This window comes from Haliaeetus leucocephalus, unplaced genomic scaffold, assembly GCF_000737465.1.
Source record: "Haliaeetus leucocephalus isolate CR32 unplaced genomic scaffold, Haliaeetus_leucocephalus-4.0 Scaffold2, whole genome shotgun sequence".
NCBI lineage: Eukaryota > Metazoa > Chordata > Aves > Accipitriformes > Accipitridae > Haliaeetus > Haliaeetus leucocephalus.
In genome coordinates, this window is record NW_010972438.1 from 16,486,097 (window position 1) to 16,513,064 (window position 26,968).

The window sequence follows — 26,968 nt, forward strand, 5'->3', positions numbered from 1 at the left end:
GGTTTGCCCCCCCCCCCCCCCGAAATGTATATATAAGGAACTTATAGGCTTCAAGTTTATTGGTAGTTAAAAAAAAATTGGTAAACAGAGTAATTATAAAGCAAATACAGTGTGAGACTGTTTGTCATTTAAAAAAATTATAGACATTTTTAAGTAAAACAGGAACTGAGGACCACAACTCACATGCATGTAAGTTTACATTACATGGCACAGTTTGACACCTGAAATCTAAAGAATTAAATGATCTTGAAATCCCCCCAAAAATTCCAAAAGCAAATTCAACAGTATAATTAGAAGGCAACCACACCTCAATTCTGGCAACATTCTGAATAAAAGACAAATATAATGATACAACATCATTCCTGTGCATTGTCTCTCCTGTCAATCAAAGTACCCACATTCCAATACCCTTCTATCCCCCTCTCCACCATAATTGAAGGCTCAGGTATTGAAAACCACTGAAAAACTTGTAGGTCATTGACACTTCAACTGTTAAAAGGTGATGGACCACATTCTTATCACAGCTGGATATCTGAAATCACATTGCAAATTGAAGACTATACTCCTAAGACATAAATTAATATTTCAGATATGCATTCGCTATGACCTTTTTAATCCTCAATCATGTAATTAATTTTAGAATGAAGACTAAAATACAAAAGCACTTGCTTTATGAACTTTTAGTCATGAGCTCCCCTTTGCTAACTGCTAAATCTTGTGTTAAATGAAACATATTATTGCCTTAATTTTCTATATATTGTCACCACTTAAAATGTGGGAAAAAAAATTACTTTCAGCATACCACAGCACATTTTTGCCTAAAAACGTTCCATAAAGCAACTGATGAAGCAAGCAAGCTCTGTAATACTAGTGTTGATTAAATGTGATATTAGGAATCTCATTTTAGAAAAAGACCCAAAGAGAGAATCACAGATTATACATAAGCATCTTAACTTTGTATAACCTGGCATTTAATAGGTTTTGACACTGCAAAACAGACATCTGGCTATAGAAACTCAGCATTTCTTTACAAGCTATCCAGAAAAATCTTCACATAGGCCAAAGTTTTGACACAAACTAAAATTTTAAAAGTGTTCTGGTCCAAGCAAAAAGCTTCTAGACTATAATTTCCAATAACTGAATTTTATATTCACTGCATTTCTTACTGCATATGACCTTGATATTAATTCCATGCAGTTTCCAGTAAGGACTTTGCTGTTTCTTCCCCCCTCCACCTCCCAAACAAAAATGCACAGAGTTCAAGTTGCAAGCTCACTGTGTAAGATGCTGTTTGCAAGGGATGCTGATGAGGGATAAAACGACATTATAATAGCTGAGAATAATGCTAAAAAACTGCAGGCTTACTCTTCCAGAGGTAGTTGGCAGATTTGTAACAGATAACGTTAATGCTTACGAGACACACAAAATCTTCTACATTTTCATGGAAGGATAGACAACAAAGCAGGATTTTTCCTCAGCATGGAAGAACCTTCTCTTTAATGATTTTTGAAGTATTTATCAGCAATGGAAGCAACCCAGAGCATGCCTCTCCCAGCTGTTGTCTACATCTGAAGATAAAAATGAAAGTTACAGCTGACTGATAAGCTAAATGAAAAGGCTTTTCTCACAAGTACAAGAATTTTTACAGACATCAGCCTTCAGCACAGAACAACTTTCCACTTTTTAAAAAATAGCAAGTTGTACTATATAAAAATTATGGTAACAACTTCAAAAGAGGCACTAACCTGCATGCTGGGGAATGACAGAAAACAGACAAAAAAACAGAATACAATTGTAAAAGTACTATAAAATGCACTAATTTATAAAGACTGGAAAATGATATATGTGTTCCAGAGTGCATTTCCCCATTTTCTAGTAACTTCATAGTTTCTGGTCAAGAGGAGATACCATCATTAATAATACATCCTGCTGTGTAAGTCACGTCGGTTATTTTGCAAAATTTTTATTGTTCTCAGGAACTATACCATCATTGTAGACTGCCAGCACAAATGTAGCAGGACAGTGACTAGAGTTCCCTTAGGCCTCATTTAGCACCTGAGCCCAACTTTGTCTTATCCCCACATCACGAGGACATAACACATTAGACATGAGGACATACTGATGGAGAAGAACACGCTATGCAGGCTCCCACTTCCTCATCCCACCAGAAGCACATGCCTGTAGCCAGAGTAGAAGGATGGGAAGACAGTGACCAGGTGCTCCCATGTGCCCTATGGGCAGGTCAGCTCGGGGTCTTTCCTAGATAGACCCCCAACAGCGTATGCAGCAAGGGAAACTGAAATTTGTAGGCAACCTGCATGGAAACTTTCTTTTAAACTGTGGCATGCCAATACTAAGTTACCAAAGTCCTGTACCCATGTAGTGTGGGTACACGAAACAGACCCTGTTAACTCATTGATTCCTGTCTAGCCTCCTAAAAGATGTAAATTTATAGACAAAGGCACAAAGCTCAGCTGAGACAAATAATCCACGAGATCCGTCACTGAGTCTGCTGACCTTAGACAAGCAATGTAGTTGCTTATGAGACGGCTCCTTACTTAGTAATTTTTACCACTTAGAGACAAAGTCTTCTTTAAGGACTCATAGAAGCTATTATCAGCAATCCAAAAGCATTTGATGGAAAAGGGAATTTCTGTAACAGTTTCATCATTACTGTACTGATTACTACATACTTCAGTCCAGCAGTAGCTGGGGGGGTGGGGGGGGAGCGCGTAAGAGAGAAATTCTGGTTATTCTACCAGCAGGTCTACCCCCCAAAAAGAAATTAGGAAAATGAGTGACCATTTTGACTGGTCTAGTTGTTTAAAAAATTTCCACATATCAACTGCTCTGTTTTCTCATACAGAGGAATCACTCTGGACTGATGTGGTATCATATATATATTCTTAGAAATTTATAGTATATATGTATACTTATGCACATGCGTGTGTACACACACACAGATACTCTACTGAAACAATATCAACTTCAGCAGCAACAATTTCCTGAATAAAAGTGGCAGACTTCCAAAGCAGTAGTTCTGAAGCTCTTATCCACCGAGGACTTTCTACACTGTACGTTAAATTACAAACCAGTGAATGTAAACCAGGATCCATTTATTTTATCTGCAAGCAACCAGAGATGCTCCTAGCAAATAAGGAATTTAGAAATATTAGGAATCTTTCTTTACTATTCCTATAAAATAAAGGGATTTTTCTGACCTTGTTTACCTGGGTTCTCATTTTCATTTCTTACTTTTATCCAGTATTAAGACTTATCATTTCCCCTAAATTACAGTGCAATATCCCTATATAAATGGGAAACATTTACTTTATTCTGGAGGCTTTCTGATTTGTTTGTGGCAGTTAAAAGTCAGAGAACCTTCCATAAACCAGGCAATTTTTAAATTACTTTTAAATGTGTTTCATTGATGAAACAATGGACAGAGAAAAAAATGGCAGAGAAAGAGATGTGTAGGCATAACTTTGTTGGGGAACGGCAGTAAGTATGCAGGCATGAAACCTGTACACCAACCGCCAAACAAAAACCCATGGTTTTAGCTTTTAGAGTTTGGAAGTCTTTGAAGTTAATAATTTTACAGATGAGGCATGTTCGCTGGGATGACTGTATCCCTTGCTTCTTATTCATCTTCTCTGCTTTATTGTAGCTACCTTTCTCAATGAGATAATTAAAAGATTCTGCATAATGGAGAAATCTCAGGAGAAATACACAGTCCACACCTCCTTAATACCTAGTTTAATGAAGGCTAGGATAGCTGAAGGGTAATACCAACTGCTTGACAAGCTAGGAAAAGTTTGAGTGGAATGATATATATTTACTAAGAGAGCAATGCATCTTTTCATATCTTGGCTGGGCATTCATTTATTAGAACCACTGCAATACTGAAGGCAGACAACACTTGGTCTGTAGGCCAAAAGAAGGACCTGATAATGAAGGTTGCGCCCCAGAAGCATTCCCATTTCTCCTTCCTGAACAGTGTCTCTAGCAGCAAATTAGGCACCACAGTCATGAAAAGCATGTCTGAACAGGATCCCAAAGCTCTTCCAATGAATAATTAGGAAGATTCTATCGATTTGGGCCTCATATAGAGACTTTGGTCAATCTTACTGGAAAACAAAAAAGTGATGGGATTGCCCATCTCTTACACGACTGGGAGAAAACAGGTTCATGAATCAGAGTTGGAGTACTGTCCCCTTCAGGCCTTCAACACTTCTACAAAGATTCTTATTTTTAGAAAGCAAAGAGGGAGGGTAGGTTTCTAAACAAAACAGAAGCAAACACAGTTTGGCACAACTTAATTCTAACTTGAGCTTCTGTGTTCTACTGTTTAACTACAGTGTCTTATTTTCTCCTAGATGCTTCCATGCTGACTGCTTGTTGAACTAATTCACTATTCATCAGGTAATGAAGATAGTGTAAGTGGGCTGAAAACAGAACAGTTGATTTTGTTTTAACAGCTGCTGCCTATTGTTGACCAATTTCAGTCCAACTGTATTTTCTTCCTCCTGCTTAAGCTGAAATGACCACCTTCTTTCATTATCTTTTAAGAATATGTTATTGGCTTATTGTATAAATATGTTAATTTGGTAATCTGGTAATAGAAAATTGGTTTTAGGAAAACTACAAAATAATCAGTAACAAAAGATACAAATTAGACTAAAATCGTGGAACAAGAAAATAAAGCAAGAAATAAGTGTTAAATTGTATCCACCACACATTTCAAATCACAGCCAAATGTTTCAATATTCTGTAGCTTACTTCATCACTACTGGCTGCCGCTTTTACAAAAAACACCAGAGAATATGAACATTTATGGTGGCATGATAAGGAATATGTTTCTATTTACTAACAAGTAAGCTAGGAAGATATTTCATAATACTACAATATACTTTTATGAGAAATACTACAAGCACAGTATACTCAGGAAGTCTTCTGAGCCATCATTATATGTAGGTATATGTAATGCAGTATCATTACCAATAACGTGCAGAAACTTTATTTAAATATCTGGAAATAATCTGATTCAGCTAAAGTCATTACTAGAATTTGGCGAGGACCTACTGGCTTTAACTTCTACCAATAAAATTACTCAAAAGTGCTACAGTGAAATGATACAATTAAAATTAAAAACTTGTGACAGTGCAAAATCTGATGAAAGGCATAGCTGACACAGCCCTAAATGATGTAGTAAGTTCCACATGCATATTCTGTTTACTTGTGGTATAAAAGCAGCAGATATATTATGATCACAGCTGCTACTTTCTCAAAATGCACTTTTCTTACTATCCCTTCCATTACACAAGAAATACTGCTACAATTCAGAATCTCAGAAACACAGAAAATCAGATGTTGGGGGGTACTTGCAGTATGCAAACAGTAACTCTTAAATTGCAAGGGTGGCTGAAGGGGGAAATTAGACCCATATAGGTATCAACTTTGCTGTTGGATTCTATTTGACATTTGACAAAGAAAATGCTTCAACTACTTTTGAATTTCAAAGTTTATGCATGCCAAAATAAGCATTAGGTTAATAACAACAAACAAGATACTATTAAATGCAGGTTTTAAAAGACATCTGCTTTATTTTAACAGAAAATACTTTTATTCCTCCATAAATAGTATCTGTTCCTAAATAAATAGTACCTATATATTACATGCTAAATGAGACCAAAAGCCTTCAAAGGCAGGAAAATCAAACCCAGAATATTCTAGTAACCCAGATCACTACTTAGTAAATACTGGGTCAGAATCTATCTGATACAATACTGAACTATGACACACTATACATGACAGCATCTTGGATCGTCTTTCCAAGGAATCCAAATGTCATCATGTCATGAACAGTTCTGGTTCAAAACATTATTTCTGAAGAATACCTCTGCAGCAATCACCACATTCTTAAGTTTTACTTCCTTACAGGTGCAGAAAGAAAAGCAAAAATATCTACTGCAGTGACATAAAAGGATGAAATAGCTTGTAAAAGGAGCAATGGAAAGAGTAACAAAAAAATGGCAGGTGAGTGAGAGATTGCTCCATAATGGAAGTTTGGGTTTGTTATGGGGAAGATATTAGAAAATTTGCCTCAGCTGAAACATCTTTAGGAAAAAAAATTGAGAACAATTAATAAGAAAGCACAATGACCAGATGATGTTCTCTCAAAACATTTAAAGACAGTATGGCATGAAACTAGTGAATTATTAACTGTGATGTGTACTGTCTCATTTAAAACCATTAAACACAAAGACCTTACCTCTGGCTCAGAAAGTTCTTGAGATGATGACTGCCGGATCCAATACTCTGCATTTATTCTGTTCCCTAGATATCCCCTATTGGTCAGTGTTAGAGCTAGGATGGGGAATTTGATGCTGTAACCCAGTACAGCTGTTATAATTTGCTGTTCCTACATCAAGGAAATCTTGCTAAAACATAGAGTTGCTTCTAGCATGACCAAGTTAATTTTGGGGCACATCTAAACTGAAAGAAAAATCTTGACATTTAAATTCCAACTAACTACGGTGCTTAAATTATTGAGAAAAATAACCTTCTAGTCCTTTTAAGAGGCATGAACGCTTTTCAAATTTACATTAAAAAAATGTATCCAGACTAGAAATCTATAGTTCAGGACAAACATATTGCTCTATTTTAGGCTGATATATATATATACAGCATTGTAAAATAAAAACAAATCTGAGTGCTTTGATTCTGCCCTTTGGAAGATCTGTGTCTGTCCAAGCTGAAAAGGTCTCCAATCACTATGCACAATTAGGACAGCAGAATACAGGCCAGATTTAGCCCTCCAAACAAAGAGTTTCTAAGCATGTCTTTGATTTTTTTTTTCTTACAGTTATTCTCAGCAATGAAGGTCACTGCAAACCACGTAGCGTACATTTTACTGCTTGTTACTGCTTATACAAAATCACAGCTAGCAACTATAAGCTAAAATATGTGATATTTTTCTTAACTCACACATAGCATGCTTGAATAGATATAGCACCAAATTATCAAGTAATCATTGCATGTATTAGTGGAAAATATAGCAGCATCCAACTATTACTGAAGTTGAGGGAAACCATTCACCAATTCTAACATATTTTGAAGTGTTATTATTTTCATCACTGAAATCTCCCTATTTATAAAAATCTCTTAGTATGGGAAGGAAAAACTGTATTAGGAAAAGCTATAGAATAAAATGCGCCAGAATCCAAATATTTTGGTAGAGTGAATATACATGCAACACATGGATAACTTATAAATTAGGGAATCAATTCTCATAAATTTTTATCAACCTAACAGTTACTGACAGAGGAAATTCCATCATGAAGACATGACATTTATCAAAAATTAATCCACTCTGATTTTTTCAACAGTTTTGCTGTAACATGTACTCATCTATAGGTTTTCAAAGGTGAGTGAATTGTTCAATCTTCTTCTGGGGAGTACAGCCTTTGGTATTTAGCCTTGGGAAAGAGTTAACTAGATGCAAAGTATACATAACAGAGTTAATATCACAAATGGCAAAATATAAACTTAAACCTAGATAAGCTTCTTCTGATTTGAAAACAGGTACAGTAGTTGAATTATGAAGCTAGTTATTTAGAAAGGCAAGTTCTATGTACAATATCCACACTCTAGGCTTGACTTAAAAAAGTACAATCCCTTAAGACTCTATATCCTACTCAGAGTTATAAGAATTCTAACATTTAATTAATTACAATCTGAAAGTTGAAAACTTGTCTGTTCCATGGGAGTCAGGTATTTTTTTGTGATCATAAGACCACAGCAGTTTATCACTCATTAGCTAAGTCATTATACTTTAAGTGTTCGTGTTTAACACGTCTTAATCAGAAGTAAAATGCATTTATTTAAAACATGGGTATCCATCAAAAAGGTGGCATAAGATGATTCACTCTGCAACTGGGGTTGCCTAAGAGCACTACCCAATCATTTCTAATCAAGTCAATGCAAGAAGAGATACAAATACTGATTCATATTTAATTTAAGGATAAACAATAATTTTATAATAAAAATTTCAGTCTCAGTTTTACTTTCTAGACAGAATGATAATATTCTTTAATATTTTCATACAATTCATGAAATTTCTTTTTTCACCTACAAACCAAAGCTATAAAATCCATTTCCAGTGAAGCATCTACCACCATTACTACTGCTAAGCTATCAGATTGTTAAAATGCAGAAGAGACTCCAATCTTCAAGCAATGTAGCTTCATCTGTAACACACACAGAAGTCCAGAACCTTTGACTTCTTCAAAAGAGAATTACATACCAAAACAGAATAAGCCCTTTTAACTTCCCAAAGTCCAGATGAACACCTATAGCTACCCCTTTTTCATTTTTAGAGAAACAAATGTTCCACCACAAACTTAAAAAATTAATATAGTAACATCCAAATTCAAGGATTCAACTTCAAGGATTTTCTTTCATTCCAGTAGGACTTTAATATGCACTATTACTTGCTGTTACTCCAATCATGAAAAGCGAGGAAGCATTTACAACTTCGCAAGTCTTTGCTAAAATACTGATCACAGCTTTGTCGGGCGTGTGCTGAAATGCCCCTGCATACAGTAAACCCATGGACTTTAAACTCATGGACTTTTTACTGATGGTTACTCCTGCAAAGCTTTAGAGGGGAAAGGATAGGAAAACTTGTGCTCTTATACCCTAAGATTTCCCTGCCTTGTCTTCACATACTGAGAAGGGGTTACAAATTGTCCAACACAGAAACTGCTGATGTTTCACAGTCACCTTACGTGGTGAGTGCTGACCCTGTGTGGCAGTGTCTGGCACACTGAATGCTGCTTGTCAGTTAAGGAAATGCCTCCTCCAGACAAACATGAGCCCACATATCTGCCCCTTGCCCAGTAAACTACAGTATCTATGTACTCAGTGACCTCCCTAATAGTCTAGTAAAGAGCAGGCATCAGCCCTACACTCTCTAATTACGCAGACTATGAGTGTGCAGACAATGACTATGAAGAGATGCCCAAATCCTGTAAGTTCATTCATAGCTGATGAGGTTACCTATCAGTTCATATCCTTCAAGATTTAGTTCACAGAAGAACAGATGAGTGTCCACTACTTGCCAAGACAAGAACTATGTTATTACGGTGGAAACACCAGCTTGGATCCTCCACTACCAGCTTTCTTCTCATGAAGAATGAGGAAAAAGTGGAAAAAGGAAATGAGTAAACAACTAAGTAGAAAATAGCCTGAGTATCTGGACCTCTAGCACTGTAATCTGTCCTTCACATTTGCCAGGGACTTATTTTGAGATTATTGGCTAATAATAGGACAGGTCGTATATCTCAAACACAAACTTATCGAAATGCCATACTGGAAACAAGAGTCTAATACAAAATATTAAAGTTTTGTGGTATAAAATGGCTATACTTACTTGCATTTGTAATAGTTTGAAGAAGATTTAAAGAAGATTTTTGTGGGTTTACACTTTTTTTTCCACATTCAGCAAAAATGTGGTTTACACATTTGGTAGAAAAGTTTGATGACTCTTCTAAAAAGTAAATCCTCTTCACATGACTTGGATCTTCTGGCATGCACTTGGGCACAATAGGTTTGTTTCTTTCTTTCTTTTCCCTGACTTATAAACAAAATTAAAAGTGCAAACATTCCATCTTACAAAAATAAATAAATTCTGCACCCCAAAGATCCCAAATCCAAATAATGAACTATCAACATGTAAAATTTGTTTTAGTAGTATTTCACAAACTCACATAGCAAAGAAAGTAACATTATTGTTTATGCCCCATCCCTGGCAGTGTTCAAGGCCAGGTTGGATGGGGCTTTGAGCAACCTGGTCTAGTGGAAGGTGTCCCTGCCCATGACAGGGGGGTTGGAACTACATGGTCTTTAAGGTCCCTTCCAACACAAACCACTCTGTGATTCTATCTTTTTATACTAAGTGATGGAATATGGAATTTAAACTAACACTTCTGAACACAGAATCTTGCTATCTAAAAAGACTGCATTGGTCTTGCAACTTGAGGCTGACACATGGGTCAATTAAGCCTTTTTCGGCATCACCACCTCGACTTAAAGATACCATCTTTATAGGCAAAATAGGTGTTTTCAAAGTACGCTTTTACGAGGTAATCTAGCTTCAAAATAATGCATCTACTTTTCTTACATGTGTAACCATATACTTTCGAAATACACTTATATTGATAAATGTCGTATGAAGGATATTGATGCATCCTTGACAATTTATCACTTCTCTAACCATTAGAAAACAGCTGTTGCACAAGACTCCTTAAGCACAGAGCTTTAATCCATCTCTTTAAGTACTTCCAGTATCCTCAGCCCAGAAATCTATAGTTTCCTTAACTCAGTCATTGTGATCAATTTGCCTGAAGGTTATCTGCCAGCACATTTGTATTTTGTTGCCTCTACACTTGTTTAAAGGCAAGAAAAAGACAATTCTAATTTGCTTACAGTCCAGGTTACTTAACCCTTCACTGGAAACCCTCCATTCACTGAACACTCGCTTGTGTAAATCTTCACCCTATTTTCACCGGAACAGAACAATGCAACCATGCAACGCCTCAGCCCTAGCACCATTAAGTAAAATGCATACTAAGGTCCTGCATTTGAGCTTTCATACATATATTTAAAATAATTATTTGGGGCCAAGAAGTATGTAGTATTTGGATCAATAGTAACATTGCTGCAAGGGTTTCTAAAAATACCCTTGTCATCCACATGTCACATGATCATGCTAAAAACACATTCAGTGGTACCATTCCCACCAGCTGGACAGTTCACATGAGCATATTTATGAACAATCAAAATATCATGCTTTCTTTTGCTATGTGCCATTTCTGCTGAATGGGGTGTTGCCTGCCTTGGTTTCATTCACAGATCACCTGTTCAAGGAAGTCACTGAACTTCCCAACCAAACAAACATTGAGGGGTGCTTGTGCTACTAATGTAACAAATAGAAGCTTAACATTAGCATTTTCAGATACACATGAAACACTGTATGGAAGCTTACTGTATCTTCTGAGACATCTAACATTAACTCCCCCAAATTTCCTTTCCTACTGCTGTTTACCTAAATGTCACTGCTTTTGCTGTATCACTATGGTAACAGTGGCTGTTCCTTCTGTTCCTATATTGCCACTACCAATCACTTTTTCTTCGCCAAAATTTGCTGCCAAAACATTCTACATTCTGAAACTTAAAATATAGCCTCTGACAACAAAATTCACCACAAAGTGTTCACCAGAAAGTCAGCCAAACCATTTCCAAATAAAGATAAGAAACTGTTTTAAGAGAACTCCCTAGATCTCATTTTACTGTTCATATGTACCCTATTCACCATATCTGAATGTTTCACAGCCTCAAACTTACTTTTCCTTTTGATATCCTTTTAAAGCAGAAAACTATTTTATTGGTGGGAAACTAAAATACTGAAAAGATAAATAGCCTGTCCAAGAATGCACAAGAAGTTAGGGGCAAGCTAAAAAATTCCTTCATTCCTGAAGTTCTTGGCTAGCATCTTACCTACATTCTCTTGCCCTTTCTGCTATGGCCCCAAACCATTTTATTTCCTTAACCCACATAATTCAGTGTTCCTTTTACAGGAGACAAGCAGTTCTGTAATCATGAAAATTAATAAAGTCTCATCCCTACAGCCTGGCATTGGTGGATGAGTTTTGGTATGACATGTGGGCTCCTGCTGCAGCCTGCCTTTGGGAGAAAGAGGGAACACAAAGTTTCTCTCTTCCTGTTCTCAAAAAACATGTAAAAATAACTTTGAAATCTTTATTTCTGCTGTATTTGCTTGAAATCAGATGCTCTCAGAAGTTAGAGCTACATCACAACTTGTGGCCCATGTATTTTTCATCCACATTGATAAACGCTCTCAGCCTTACAGTGCTTAGGGAAAAATATAGATGTGAGAAGCAGTTGATAGTCTTTTACTACAGGAGACAAAGTCCTTTAAAAAAGTCACAAATCTAACCTATGCTGACAGACCAGTCTGTGCGTGCTCAGTCTACCTATGCTCAATCTGCATTAACTATGGGTGTTAAGCTTGCAAAGCCTCCAGCGAGTTTCAGAGTTCAGGGTAAGGTCTTATTGTATTAAGAATACAGATGGCATGCATGTCTGGTCTTAAGATAGGCTTACACCAACAACCCCATGACAATACCAACATCAAACTGAATCATTAGCCAGTAAAATAACATGGCCTCTGCTGAAACCATGTTTTAGGGAATTTCATTTAAATGTGATAGTTTCATTAGATTTAAGACAAAATGTAAAAAATTTTAAGTACCATTCAATTTGGTATTAGAATGTAGAGAAAATTTCTGTTCTATACTATGCCTCAAGAATTACGGCAGCTGAAGCACCTCAACAGGAGGCAGAGCTAGCTGCCTTGCACTACTAATGTGGGCCAGTCACAGAGACTTTGTAGCTAGAAGTATTCATCTTTGCTCTAGCAGTCAATCGGAGCACAAACTATAGTAAGCATCATTTAATACCGTGAGACTTTTAGGTACAGTTGGGTTAAACACTGTTGCTTTTTATCACTGATTTGTTTTCATTTAGTTTTTCTGATGTCAGTGGTGTCAAGAGATTTCGAGAACTTATTTTAATAAATGTACAAAATCTATATAATCTGGTAGGTTGTCTTCTTTCAGCTTTTTCCTTTGCTATAGCAAGAAATAAATTATTAAACAATAAAAGCTACCTGAACTCAGAACTAGTAAATCTTCTTGGGATGAAGATAAGCATATAATTACTTAAATATCATTTTGTGATGAATAACTGACTTACGCCACACATCATTGGTATGTGTTTTAAAGGATTCTGGATGAGTATTTGAAAAAAATCAGTAATAGCATCATAAGAAATCCATCAGAATGAAAACTGCACTAACAAAATGTCTGATAAACATAATACAGCTTTGGGGTATTTCCTACTCAGTACCTTGGAAGGACTGCATTCTTCTGATTAGCTGAGTGGCATAAGATGCGATCTTGCTGGAGGCTGCTGCACTGCTGCAGCCACCATCAGCCAACCCAGAAAAGTATAATTATTAAACTACTGAACGTTATTAATGAACATTTTTTACATTTATGTTCTTACATTGTAAAGAACTTTCCAGCCTTCATGCCATACAAATGTAGCTGGTTCTGTATGCTCCTTTGTGCCACTGCATCTTCCACAAAATTTTACTGAAATGCAACCTGGTAGTTCAGTACAACATATTTAAGCTGTCAAGCATGATAAAATTCAACATACCACCTTTTTTGTACCATATGAGAAGAGGACCACTAAAACAACTGGCCAAATGAATCTTTGGGCTGAACTACTTTTCTCAATTAAGATACATCAAATATTAGTTTCTTAGCAAATATGCAATAAAAATAAATTTGAAGATTAAGTTCTGATCTTTTGCAAGTTCTTTGTCTAGCATCATCCCTTCTGCTATACTGACCAGCACTGATCAGTTTGTATTATGTGATTTACCACAGTAACAAATGGGAAGATTCAGATCCTTAATAATGACATTATCAAAAGGTATAATTCTACAAGATTTCAAATCTGTAAGCAGCTGTCCACCCACATAAATAGTGACCATTGTGAAAACCATCACATAATGGCAACAGAGTTCGACACTGCCAAAACTTTTAGCCATGCAACTAAACTGAAAATGTACTGCCATAATACCTTTTAATATTAAATAAGAGGAAAAAAAAAATCTTGATTCATAACTATATAAATAAATCTATGCAAATCTATCTGCTCATCATTTCAAAGTTTTATATTACTATTAGTCACTACAGTATTACTCTAGAATAATATTCCCTACTAACATTGAACAGGCAAATGATGTATCCTGGTCAGCTGTGTTGATTTCATTGAAAATGTTATTTTCATAGTTAAATTTTGAGCATAATTCTCAAATATTTATTTAAAGTTTGGTTTCAAATGCTGAAGTCAAGCACGTAGATTTCTAAGAATCACACTCTGTTTAATCAAGGCATTCTTCAAGAAGAATGGAACTCTATAAGCACTTTTCTTCATAAAAACAACTACGAAAAAACACGAACAACAGTAAGCTGCTAATTGGTGCTACCAAGTGAATTTTATACAAGCAGGAACCAAGCGCATGCTCTCAATCTCCTCTGAAGGGAGAAGGGAAGATGATATTCTATTTGCAATTCATTAAACGCAAATTTTATTGCAGAGGATTACACAATAACAAAAAAACCCTAACACTGAAAAGCAAATCCATCCTAATTAACATCCTCCCACTATCACTATATATTCATTTAACCTTTCTTCATGGCCCTGTCCTTCCAGATGGCCCAGCAAAAGAAAGGTTTTTGTGCATGGCAGCAGGGTAAAAACATCTGAATTCTTGCAAAAATTAATGGTAAACAAAATCACACATTCAATTAACCATCACTGAAAATGGCTTGTCATTAAAGCTCAGCAGATTAGAAAATATATTTTAATTGATCTTAACAGCTACACGAATCTTCTGAAGTAGCCAGGGACCAGCTTTTCCAAAGCACCCAGAACTTCTCCACTTCTGCTCAATTTAAGCAAGCAAACCTTGACCAGTACCTTCAAAAGCCATGGATCCCAACACTGTGGTATTTCAAGACACAGTGCTCACACACACCGACCATATTAAAAAAAAAAACCAAACACCAAAACAACAACAACAAACACAACCAAACCACAGTTCTCAATGCATAATATGCTTCTTATATGAAACATCTGTTTAAAAGAAAGTAAACACCCATATTCTGCATAATCTAGAGTTTTAAAACAGGGTTTTTTTTAAAGCAAATCCAAGTAATATTTATGGCAATAAATAATTTTGGTGTGGCACTGATACGTGGCAACATGTAAAGATTGTCAATTCTATGTGTCATTTTTGGAGTAAAAATTTCAGAAACAATTTTCAGGGTTTCCTTTAGCATAGCAGCTATTATCAAGGAATAAAGCCATAGATTAGTGTTTTGTTAAATTTACATGCTCAATATTGGAGTAAATTAGTAAGTCACATAGTTTACACACAAGTCAGTAAACTGGTTTTATAACCTAGGTTTGCTCATGTTTTTTCAGAGCATTTAAAAATCAACTTTTGCTCTATTCCAATAGTTTGCATGAAAAGTACAAACTTCTCCCACTTATCTTAAATGCTCGCTTTAGATTTGAATTACAACAATTTTAATGGCAAATCTAACTACTTTTCCACTGACCATTCAACTGATATAGCAGCTAGTAAGATTATTCTGTGTATTTGGAAGTACACAGATTTACTTTTATTGTCACCAGTCTATACTTCAAAGTTTTGCAGGCATACCTTCATCAAGCGGGGAGTAAGGGAAAAGAAGGGCAGGGAATCACTGCTCTTCACAGCACATTTAAACCAGAAGAAAAAACCCTTCTACCAATGTAGCACTATTCTGTTTGGGAGACTGACTTTAGGCTATAATAGAAAAAGAACTCTTTCTGGTGTATGCTGTATCACCCTAGGCAGTTTGCCAGTAATGAACTACCAGCAAATCTTTTTAAGAGACAAGCCCTTAGTAGGAATTCCCCACAGGAACAAGCTTGCAACTTTGAGCACGGAAAAAACATTTCCTTTCAAATGGGAATGATTAAGTACATCTTTTTGTAAGGCCTTCTGGTTTGGATAACTGAGAAGCCATCTCCTGCATTAAAAAAAATAAAAATTATTTTTGTAGCGTCATTAACTGAAACCTGTAAAACTAAGTTGTGGGCCTTCTCCTCATACCCCTGCACTCCAAACAGCCATTTTTATCTGTGCTGAAGTAGCTAGATCCTAAGTTGTATTGGGGCACACAAAATAAAATAAAGAACAACAAGGATTAGCCTATGTTATTCCCAAACTTCTACAAACCCAAGTGACTTTTCTATCAGTTGGAAATTTCCAGTCATCTTGGTCATATCTTCCTTTCAGGAATATCCCTTTTCCTAAGCCAGACTGAAATAAAATTTCTGTTTCATTCACCACCAAAGATGGACTTGACACAAGCAATTATGTTTACCAAGAAAACTGAAGAGCTATTTCATGCTACTGGTACAGTGCAGAGCAGACAGAATAGGCCTAGGAACTGGCTGTAGGACAAAGTGGGTGTGAAACACTACCAACTCAGAATTTTCATCTATTTTGCAGAGGTGTGCCTTACAACACAAAGGAAAAAAGTTTTCTAAATACATGATATGCACTGATAAAAGTCAAAGCAATCCACAATAATTAGCTAATGCATACTACTGAAAGTTTGGGGCTGCCAGTAATATAAAAAAATTGAAATATGAAGATAGGGCTGAGTACAGCATTATAATATTTTTTAATAATCCCCTTGCAGAAATGTCATCTATTAAGGAATTCTTGCAATTGTGCAAAGGTTACTTACTGATGCATACTGTCTCACCTAATAACCATCAAACAGCTTTACTATTAATTTTCAGAAAGTTAAGTCAGGCCGCTCCAGTAGTTAAATAGTTACTTCACGTTTTTTTTCAGTGAGAAAATAGATGTCAGGGTAATCGATGTACATTAAAAATAGCAGGAAAAAAAGTATCAAAACTGTCCCTGAGAGCATTTACATATGCACATAGACACAAAAACTTAGGAGGAGAGAATTCAAGCCTCTTCATTTTTAAGCCTGTGTGAAAAGAAAAAGGACAGCTCCTAACACTTGTTTTTTTCAAAATTATTCTCGCAAGCCCTCCTGATTACTCATATCCAGAATTATAAATACATTTCACTGACTTGAATCGATATGAAACATAAGGATCCTGTGGTATATCGGTTACAATTAGATCAAATATTTTTTAATGACATTTTCCCTAGTCCCTTTAGTACCAGTAGTTAGGTGCTTGGCTAAATACACACAAAACATTGTAACATCTCCATGGTGTTTTCCCATATGCAAAATGGAGTGTTTTCAGTACAGTCCAAATTACCTTGCATCTTTCAGCTAACTTTTATGCCAGCTAGCAGAGACATCAGGAGAGAACATTAGCTAAGAATCTAAAGGCAGAAAAAGTTTGGAAACACAGTATCAAAAAGTTATTTAGATTGGAAGATGTTCTAAGTGAGGGGAGAGGGAGCGGGGCCTCAAAGACCCCTGAACTGAAAAAGTAAACACAGTAAGAACAGTGCATATATGTAAAAGTCATTCTAAAATACATCACAGAACATTTAGCAATTAAACAAAAGTCTTTAGAATTATTTACCAAACGTCGTTAAAATTAATAACATTCTAAAGCAATATTTTCAGATAAGCTACGTATAGCAGATAACTGTGTACAGGGTAAAAACCAACAACCTTTTCAATGGATGGATTAATTAGTCACATGGCCTTAGAACTGTATGAGTCATAGGGTTGCTAATGAGATAAGGACAGGAAGCCTGACACCTCTAAGTCAAGAGTTCAGCTGGTTCTTCTCAGAGTACTCTCCTGCTGTGCCCTAGATTGAAGGCACAACTAACAGTTCAGGGACAGCACTGGCTTTCCTATTGCTGGAGGCACTGAAAGATCCACCTAAATCTACTTACAGAGGAAATCTTTGCCTGAAACATAGGACACAAACATTACCTTTCTGCAGCAGTGTCCCCCGCTATGGGTCTCCCCATCCCAACTGCCTGGGAGAAAGAAGACAAGGTGTCCAGGACCACCACTTGACCCGCTCTGTTAGCACAGACTGGAGAGACCTTCTTTTAATGCAGAACCTCACTTTTTGAGAGGGTTCCCCACTGACAACGGTAGTCAGAAACAAGGCTGAAGAATCCTGCTATCAGGGGCATAGAGTCATTAATTATCGTTAGGTTCCAGCCCTTTATGCACTAGGGTCAAGCCCTTTACTCACATGAATTTACACTTGCCAATTTGCTGTAATTTATGCAAATAAGTCTCCCAAAACACACAGGCTGTCTCAAGTAGAACAGTGACACCAGTGAAAACCTTCAGGGTCTAGTCACAAGAGATGCAGTACACCCAAAGCAGACAACTCAGACTTCAGGGGTGCAGTTTTCATAGACTCTATATGGATGGATGCCTTCTTATTGTTCACGTTTACTTTTTTTTTAAAAAGAAAGAAGGAAAGAAAAAGAATAACCAAAAATGTCTTGATCGCAGCCAAAATCCAGACTTGTATTGTGCCAGTCTGCCTGTACATTGTAAAACAGCCCAGTGCTAGTCAGACCAATGGGAAAGTCAGCAGGAGGCAAAGCACAGAAGAACAGAACATGGTACAGCCAGATAATACAAGAAAGAAAAATTGAGGTGGGAGAGCAAGACAGAGAAAAGCATGCTGCAGAAGAGGACAAACAGAAGAGTAAACACAGAGGGAAGCCAGAGGGCAGAGACAAAAGATAACAAGAAAGAAAGAAATGAGCAGGACATTAACAAAGACAAAAAGACATGAGGGGAAATAACATACCACAGATGGTGAAAAAAAAAAACGACAGAAAAGACAGAAGCAGAAGATAGATGTATACAGGAAACCCTTCCTGCCAGAAACTGCTTCTTATCAAGCTAAGACAAGAAACACTGCCAAAAGAAGAGATGAATCAAGCATGAAAAGTTCAGATCACCTGAAACTTCTTAAGGCAGATGAAAGAAACTACACTAAAATATGAAGTAGTGAGTTTATGAGGATTTCATGCCAGAGTACACTGCCCCTGTTCTGCTGTAAGAGAAAAATAACTTATCTGGTTCAATAATAGTTTCACCAATCTACTTGCAGAAGAACTGGGCCCACTTGTGAAAGAACATTAACTGATTAGGGACTAATTATTAATTAAGTAGAATTCAGGATCAAGGTCAATAACTGTTTTTAAAGTACATTAGTCTGTATTACACTCTATGCAGTATAGAAAAGCATGAGAGAACTCTCCATTCAAAGTATAGAAAAGAAGATCCCTTCCTCCTGCCTCTCCTGGCACACACCAGAGACACACATCAAGGTGTTTTAGACAAAGGATTAGAAAAACTTTCCTACAGAACACAGGACTAACACTCAGCAAGTGGTCAAGCACAGTCCAGTCTGAATTTAACTCTGCACTTCTGCTTTGTTTGAAATGCATTGTTTTGTATCACCCAGTACTGGCACATCATTCTTGAGACAGAATAAGGATGACCATGAATCCACTGTGCAAGATAACTGTAGTGCACCCTCTAGTCTAAGAACGGCAAAAAGGCAAAATAGAAATCTAAGCTTGTCTACTCAGAAGATAAACAGACAAAAGAAATTAATAATGAAAGTGACTCTTATCCTACAACATCAGTGATTACCATCTGCTTAATTTAATCAACTGATATCACAAAGAAACCTTTTCTTGCTTCCTTAAGTTATCATAAGCATCTCGTATCTCACAGCATGCTGCTGGCTCTATCACAAAAACTTCAATAATCGCAACTTGCATATCAGCAAAGATGAGTGACCAACACAGAAACATACAACTGTCCCATCCTTACACTTGGCTTGCACTGTCAATTTTCCATGAACAGCCTACTGTTCCAAAAACAAGGGTGTGGAACCTTCTCACAGACATCGATCTTAAGATATTTAAGATTAAAAGTTGACTTATATTCAAGAATAACAGATATCCAAGATACATCCTATTTTTAAAAAATACATAAATACACATACATTTGATTTGCTATTTCTCTTAAGACTCATCTACCTGTTCCTTAAAATGTTTGTTATATTTTTGGTTAATTTGTACTAAAATTTCTTTTGCCATTGCTACTGCAATGTATAACTGACTTTGTGTTGATTAGACACCACATGTTGAAACATTCATGAGAAAGTTAAAACAGGGCTCACTCACAACTAAACCAGCAGTTGGGTGGTTGACATTCAGTGTTTCACTGGCTCAGTCACAGATGAAGACAGACTCAGAAATCGTATCTCAGGTTTCCCTTACAAGTCTTGGAAATTACACCATACAGAAGCTGTCTTCTAACATCCCATCACAAAGAAGAATGGATACCTGTTCTGCATGTACACCCTTGGATTGAGGTTGCCATTACAGACTTCCTGAAGTCATAAAGAATGAACACTTCAACTGCTCAAATTCTCATATATGCAAACAGTCTTCTCCCTAGCCCAAGCAAAACTGAAAAAGTTTCCATTTCTAGTTCCCACTTAACAGTGTTCCACTGTTTTTTGCCTTGCTGTTCCATTGCTTCCTCTTTCCATGGCTGGTTACAAATTAGGTATATTTTGATTCGCAAAAAAAAAAAAAATCCACATGCATAAATATTTAATTCTTCTGTTTACAAATTAAAAAAATATGAGCCAGTTCAGCTAGCTGATGGAAAGCAATTAATCTATTCAATTCAATGAAGCAACATTGATTTATTCCCTAAGAACGAATGCCTAGATATAATATCCATATGCAAACTAAAATTTATAAAGCTGAACTTTTGGTGTTTACATAATGAGTAAGTGAAGGCACTGGAGGAAGACCATATTCCTGTTCCTCACTGGTCTCTCCCCCACAAGGCTCTAAATGATACAAGTGCTGCAATCCATACAGTGTCAATGGATACCTCTGTCCAGAGAATGGAAATGGGGGAGAAGAGGCTGTTGGGGTTGATAAGACCAAACACCTGGTCTGGAAGGAGAGAGGAGATTATCTTATTCTCCTCAACTTTTGAATTTGAATTAAAGCCGCAGTGGTGTACAGCCTCCTAGCAAGATCAAACTGGCAGTGTAGGGCCCATGGAAGACAAGCATGTCTAAATCCAGGGGGCTAAAATCCTACCAAACTTATGAATAAGATTTAACACTGATTTTTAAGATTTGGTCTGGTTTTTAGATCAGTATCACAAAAGATCTGAACATTATTCAACAGAACAATCTCTACTTCCACTGTAAGACAACTGACAGCCCTCTCTCTCAAATATCTATCTATACATACACCTCATGCATCAGGAAATGCGTGCTCAAGCAGGTTCCCAAGCAAGACTGAAGATTTCTAACTCAGCTCTTCTATGACATTCCCTCACAGTACACTTGAATCCACACTAAGAGTTTAACAAAGGAAGTAGGTCTACACTAGGAAAAATGTCCGTGAAATACCAGAGGAAGAGACATGAACCCAGACCACTGGTTAGTGTATTTCATTATGTAGAACCTTAGTCACAAGAAAAGCCAATGCCACTCATTCCAGAATTATTTATTTTATTAGATCAGGTACACAAGATGTGCCTGTGTGTTCCCTTATTGGGCTTAAATCTGTCCCAGCACCTGAAAGTACATTGTCAGGATAAATTCTGTTCTTTGAGCAAACTTAGTGGAATTACTCAACACCAATATAAACAGGATGCAAATTTAAATGGGAATTTGAGAGAATTTAAATGGCCAAGTAAACTTTACATACATATAATTGGGGGTGTTCAAGACCCTTTCTACTTAAAATGGATAAGTATCTCTTGCTAAAAAAAGATAATTTATTTTTGCTTAGACTAACCTGGCCACATTAGATTAAAAAAAAAAAAGAAAAACCATTAGGGATGAAAATGTCCATTTCTTTCTAAATACTAGCACACTGTAGAATTAGGTCAGAAATACCAGACGTTAACTTAAACCTAATGCTAAAAACATTTATTTCAAAATGATTAGCCTCTGACACAAGTAACTGCTTCACCCTTTTCATGTAATGCTTTATGAAATTAGTTATTAGCAGATCTCCTGGTGGATTGACAGCTATGGAGATTTGTGCCCTGAATTTCTCAGGAGGGGGGTGGGAGGAAAGGAGAGAAAGACTGTTGGTTGGCTAGATACACAGCTGCATAAATTGTTCTTTACATTGACCTGAATTATTCTGCCTTTCACCAGCATTTTTTATTGTCCATATTTGCTTAATCTTGGTAAACAAAAAAGTATATAAAATGGTCATATGCACAGAATAATTACTTTTAGGAAAATAAACAAGCTTACACACCACAAATTACACAAACATGTTCATAAAGAGAAGACCTCGTATCAACCTAAATTTTCCATCCAAAATTACCTACTTACTGGTATCCAATTCTTTACTTTGTGAACAAACCTGCCCTCCCCGCCCAAAAGAAATCACATGCAGATTTTGAGCACACGGGACCACTGAACTCCACTATTTCAAAATGGTGTTTAGTATAAACAATGAAATTATTGCAGTGTAATTCAATACTACCCTTTAGTGTGATAGCCTTTATATTTTTTAATAGAGAATTAAAACAAAATTAGTTTTCATTATAAGTTTTCAAGCACAACGCTAGTACACTATTTTCAACGGAACAAATACATCTCTACACACTACTTACTGCAGTACCATCCTTTTTTGAAAGATCACTTACACCAGCAGTGACTGCTTTTAAAATTCACATTGATGTTCCAATCACTTTAAAATGTACTAATGTAAAATTTCCCACCATCCTCTCATTAAAAACTAAAATATCTAGTAAAATATACATCTAAATAACACCATTAAAAATTGAAAACAGACTAGACAAGTATACTAGGAAAGGCAGTAAAACTTCAGAAGACTGAAACAAGTGTCTGAAACACAACAAGAGCTAGTAAATACATTTAATCAATATAAGTGATAGAAATTCAAATTAAAGTTTTTATACCACACAAATATACTTATAGATGCAGCATAATATTAATGTACATTCCCCTCCAAAGAATATCACTGCTGAAAAATCTTATTATAAACATGTAACATAAGGGAGCACATATTAAAACTGGAAAAAAAACCCAAAGCATTTCCACATACATTTTATTTTAAAGTATCACTATATACCAATTATTTTTTTTTTTACTAGAATTTTCTGTATTTAATACAGTCTTAAATACTAGCAGGTAATTATGACCATCAACTTGAAAGTACAGCAAACAAATATAAAATAAAAACTCCAGAGTACTTACCAAATTATGATTAGTTGAATTAGAATCATCTTCTGGGAATGGGATGTAAACAGCTAAGGCCACACAATTGGCAAAAATAGACAGTAGTATAAATATGTCAAATGGTCTGAAAAATCTTGTTAAGGAATTCAGGAATTATGAGTGTCTACAAACTTTTAAGTCTAGTTCTCCTTTCAGCATCAACACTCGTAAAACAAGTCTTACTTTTAAGGCAATCTTTTGACTGGTAACTGTGACAAACACTTCATCTCCTGTAGTTATATTGCTATACCATATCATTTTCCATCACAATTATCTTTCAACATCCTCTTATTTTTGAAAAAAGAGAAAACTATTACTCTTGCTGCCACAGAGCACTTTAGAGTAAATTCCAGAGATTAATATAATTTTATGCTCTTAAATCAATATGTGGGTCATCACGATGGGTAAGGAATACTTGCTGAGCTCTTCTGTCTCATAGGCTCACATAAGTCTCATTAATGTTAACAGAAATGTGTTTGTCCAAAGAAAGAAAATCATTTGGGATCTAGTTCATAGTAGGATATGAGAAAGATTCCCAGCAAATCACAACTGTTCTCCTGTATGAGAGCTGGAAAGCTGTACAGTGGACACAGAAAAATTCTGAGCCCCTCTTCATGTCTCTGACAGCTGGACTCCTGAACAATTTTGCTTTGGCCAGGACAGATGAAAGTTTAGGTGAGCAGACTGGGGAATAGACTATTATTACTGGTTTGACAGCCACGCATACTGAGAGGCTATAGGCTTTCAAACTGACAATAGCAGGAATTCAGCTACACTTTTTATACCATATCTGGATGACAGCAGTTGAAACCTGGAGACACGTTTTGCCTTTCAGAACAAAAACTATTTCTTAAAATTCATGCCTATAAAGTTCATCCTTCAGTTTATCATTAATTTGCCTTTCCCCCAAAGTATTTCGTTATTTTCTTGTAACTACAAACATGGAGGTACCCAGAGGAACCTATTCGTGCAAGTTTGGAACGGGAGTATTTTGGGCTTTAGCTATGATTTTTGACACCCCTTCCTCAATTCAATGCACAACTTCCTGATAGGTGTCCATAACAGTCCTATAAAAGACTGAGGGAAGAGTACTGAATATATTCGAAAGCATATTTTTGTCAGTTTAAAATATTTTTCCTGAAAAACACTCCTACAAAGCCCATGTGCCCCTTAAGATCTGTTAAATTTTGTTTGTTGGCCTACAGAAAGTTTGTCACCTCAAGGGCTGAGTTTATGTTCACAAAGCCTATCAACACCAACAGCTGCTATGTTGTGTACAAAATGAAGTTACAACACAAACCTTAACATGCAGCATTCTCCAGACTGAAATGAGCAAACGATACCAGCACAAGACTGACAACTTTGTTTTATGATGCAGTGCTACTGGGACAAATTCTGCCCTGAGTTATTCCACTCTAGATCCATAGTAATTTCATTTAACTGACCTTAGCCAAGGAGAGACCAATTTAATGAAATTAGTTGGACTTCTACCAGTTTAAATGAAAGCAGAATCTTTAATTTGCAATTGAATTGTGTTCAAATAACTGAAAAAACCAAGTCCTATAAATGAGTAACAGTTCCTATTGCCAGGTCGGCTGTTCTGTTTAGAGTAACAAAATGAGTTTTACTTCAGTAATCTGCTCTCCTGAACAGCTGTTTCCCGTTACAGGGATGTTGCCATGGCTAACAGGCAAACATTTTCCTCCTCATACCTCAACAAAATTATTTTCTATTTCAAACCTTTTCTTGAGAATTAAATCATGTACCAAATGAACATGCTAGCAGTTCTGCCAAAGAAATCCACATACTTCCACATCACAGCCACTGAACTAAAGATAAAGCAATCCTTCCCAGCATACAAGCTATCACGAATGCAGGCCAGTATATCTGATCTCCTATCTACAGATGTACATGCTTCCAAATATGTTTGGTGGTAGACCTATGTTGTAAAAGTTCAGAAGATTAATGTCTTTCAGACACTTGTATGTACTTAGAGTGAGTCACTGACTTAACTAAAAATCTTCCTTTCTTCTAGTACTTGGAAAAATAATCTTTTATTAAAAGATTCCTATATCTGACTCATTTGCCCTAATGGCAATACACCAAACTGCAATATGGAAGATAAAGTTTTGACATCTTGGGTTATCTCCCAATTAACACTGCTAGATGCACTCCTATCCATTCAACCTTATTTGCAGTGTAAGCTAGTAACTTCAAAAAAGTTCTGAAAATGTTGCCCCATCTCCTCCAAGAAAAAAGCAACAGGTATGAGCTGTTCTCTGACATTGAGCTACTTACTTCAGTAAAATTATATTCTGTGTCATCATGACACAAAGAGGCTATCTTTAACAGCAATTTAGGCAAAATTAACTACCATCAGCGTTAATGAGTTACCCACACGTGCAAGTGAACTAATGTGTTAGCTGCAATGCTATAAGAGATGTTGTGAAACAATCCCCTTCATACATTCAGAAAATGCAAGGAACAGATTGTAAAAAAAGAAACTGCATCAAAGGATACTTCCATTCTACTAGACTAATGCAGGCTCTTCGTATTGGGTTATTGAGGGATAAACAGAAAAGGGCACGGGGTGGCCGACTGTTAGATGTATTACCCTGTTTTTTGCTCTTGGCATATTGCTGGCGTTTTCTTTGGGACAGAGATCCTACAGGCTGGGCTGTGGTGGTACTCATGTTTTGGGCAGCCTTTGCTTGTCTAGCAGCATCAATTGCAGCTTGCCAAGATAGAACAGTTTGCTTGGATGGTCCTGAACTGTTTGACTGAATAGCTGGTCCGTCACCAGGGAGAGGAATTCTGGTGCTACTTGCATAGTTCGCCTCTGTGGGACAAAAGAAAAGAGTACCTGGTTATAATTTTTTATGCTAAAATGTGTCATAATATTTCTGACAAAGAGGTTATTTTAAGACCTCTTGGCAGTGTGATGCTAGATGTTACATCTACTACGGAGCACAACTGTATGCATATATATATATATAATGTAACTGAACAGTAGCAAAAAATGCTCAGGAATCAGCATTATAACTTCAGGTTTGATCCAAGTGTCAAGACGAGTGCTACACAAACACTTCATATTTTGATTCTTCTACTCACTACATTTTTTCCTGACTGGATGGCAGCTTTTCTGTCACCATGCTTATCCAATAAAACATAGCTACTCCTTAAGATCAATTTTGCTGTAGTACCTTAGCATTTACTACTCCCTCACTTCATTTTGGTCAAAAAAGTAGTTGTTTAAAATACTTACACATTGTGCAATTAAGAATGACCAACACTATGAGGGGAAGTCCTGTAAGCAAGTTAAATCTCGCCCTAATCTGCATTTTCAAAGAAAAACGTGTGGATGGCTCCCACAAGTGAAAAACCCAATATTGTCTGCTGATACACATGTTCATAAAGCACTGGTATCTTTCACACTAGAAATTACAACTGTGAAACCACTGTAAAGGGATGGGATTTGGGTTTGCTTTTTCACAAGGATTTACGAAATAAACCGCACCTCCGAAACAATAATAAAGTCCTCTTTATCCAGATGACAGCAAAGAAGGCAAAACACTACCTCCTCGCAAGCTCTTTGACTAGAGCAACAGAGTCTACTCCTACATGCACCTGTAGGAAGGAAAGACTCCCAAGTGAAATTCAAAACTTGAAGATGCCTGGGAGGGAAAAAAAATAATATGGAGGAACGGCACAATATACGTGCTGGAAATTAGGGCTGGCAGGAGGGATGACTGAAATGGATCTACCCAGGCAAGAGAGTAAAATAGCTCCCCAGCGATCGCTGCTCGTCAAACAGAGGAGAGCCGCAAAAAGCACACCCCTCCTTTTCTAGACGGGGCGGGGTGGGGGGGAACAGACAAGGAGAAAGACGCGAGAGCCGCGAACACGCGTGGATGCGGACGAGCCCGGCCCCAGCCGCCGCTTTCCCGCCGCCCCGCTCCGCTCGCGCCCC

General features: G+C 36.7%; 1 protein-coding gene across 1 annotated transcript in view; it reads right to left on the reverse strand.

The window, feature by feature from the left end:
• CACNA1D (calcium channel, voltage-dependent, L type, alpha 1D subunit) overlaps positions 1-26,968 on the reverse strand; it is a 199,081-nt gene that overhangs the window by 170,615 nt on the left and 1,498 nt on the right. The window contains exons 2-3 of the mRNA XM_010572683.1: positions 25,519-25,837; positions 22,978-23,083 (exon numbers count right to left, since the gene is read on the reverse strand). Of these exons, the coding sequence (XP_010570985.1) occupies positions 22,978-23,083; positions 25,519-25,837 (425 nt within the window). The remainder of the gene's footprint in view (positions 1-22,977; positions 23,084-25,518; positions 25,838-26,968) is intronic.